At 52.6% G+C, this 498-nt stretch overlaps 1 protein-coding gene across 1 annotated transcript; it reads right to left on the bottom strand.

Moving 5' to 3' along the window:
- Window positions 1-6: 6 nt before the first annotated feature.
- On the bottom strand, window positions 7-492 carry LOC107734892 (fatty acid synthase-like; the record flags this gene model as incomplete). The annotated part of the gene is made up of 3 exons (XM_016546772.1): window positions 466-492; window positions 215-365; window positions 7-130 (listed from the first exon to the last, which is right to left on the bottom strand). Coding segments are annotated over exons 2-3 (252 nt in total), but the record flags the coding sequence as incomplete, so codon positions are not given.
- Window positions 493-498: the final 6 nt, after the last annotated feature.

Below are 498 nucleotides of genomic sequence, written 5' to 3'. Positions count from 1 at the left end.
GGCCTGTCCCACCCCTCCAGAGCCTGAATGGATCAGCACACTTTCACCAGGCCTCAGACGGCCTCGCACCACTAGGGAATAATAGGCGGTGGCATACACCACAGGAACGGAGGCGGCCTGCTCCAGCGTCCTGCAAATAAACACAGCTTCACTTAGCACTGACAGTTTTGGAGGAAGACGTCTCATTCAGATTCAGAGGTGCTGAGGTTCTCACCAGCTAGATGGAACATCCCAAAGGAAGCGCTTGTCTGCATCCACACAGGTGGCCAGACCTTTAGCTGGCAGCAAACCCATTACACGTCGCCCACTGGGGTCTCGCCCTGAAAACTCCATTCCCAGCATGCACTGCTGCAGCGCTATGTCTCCTGCATGGACAAAATGAGAAAAGTCTCTTCTAAGACTTTTTATAGGATAAGCTAGCGTGCAAGATTTCACTTATAGTCAAAAACAGGCTGGGGTACAAACCAGGGATGGCATCTGGAGGCAGTTTGCCAGTGG

This window comes from Sinocyclocheilus rhinocerous, unplaced genomic scaffold (assembly GCF_001515625.1).
Source record: "Sinocyclocheilus rhinocerous isolate Xijiao unplaced genomic scaffold, SAMN03320098_v1.1 C35486232, whole genome shotgun sequence".
NCBI classification, from domain to species: domain Eukaryota; kingdom Metazoa; phylum Chordata; class Actinopteri; order Cypriniformes; family Cyprinidae; genus Sinocyclocheilus; species Sinocyclocheilus rhinocerous.
This window is presented reverse-complemented; position numbering and strand designations above follow the sequence as displayed.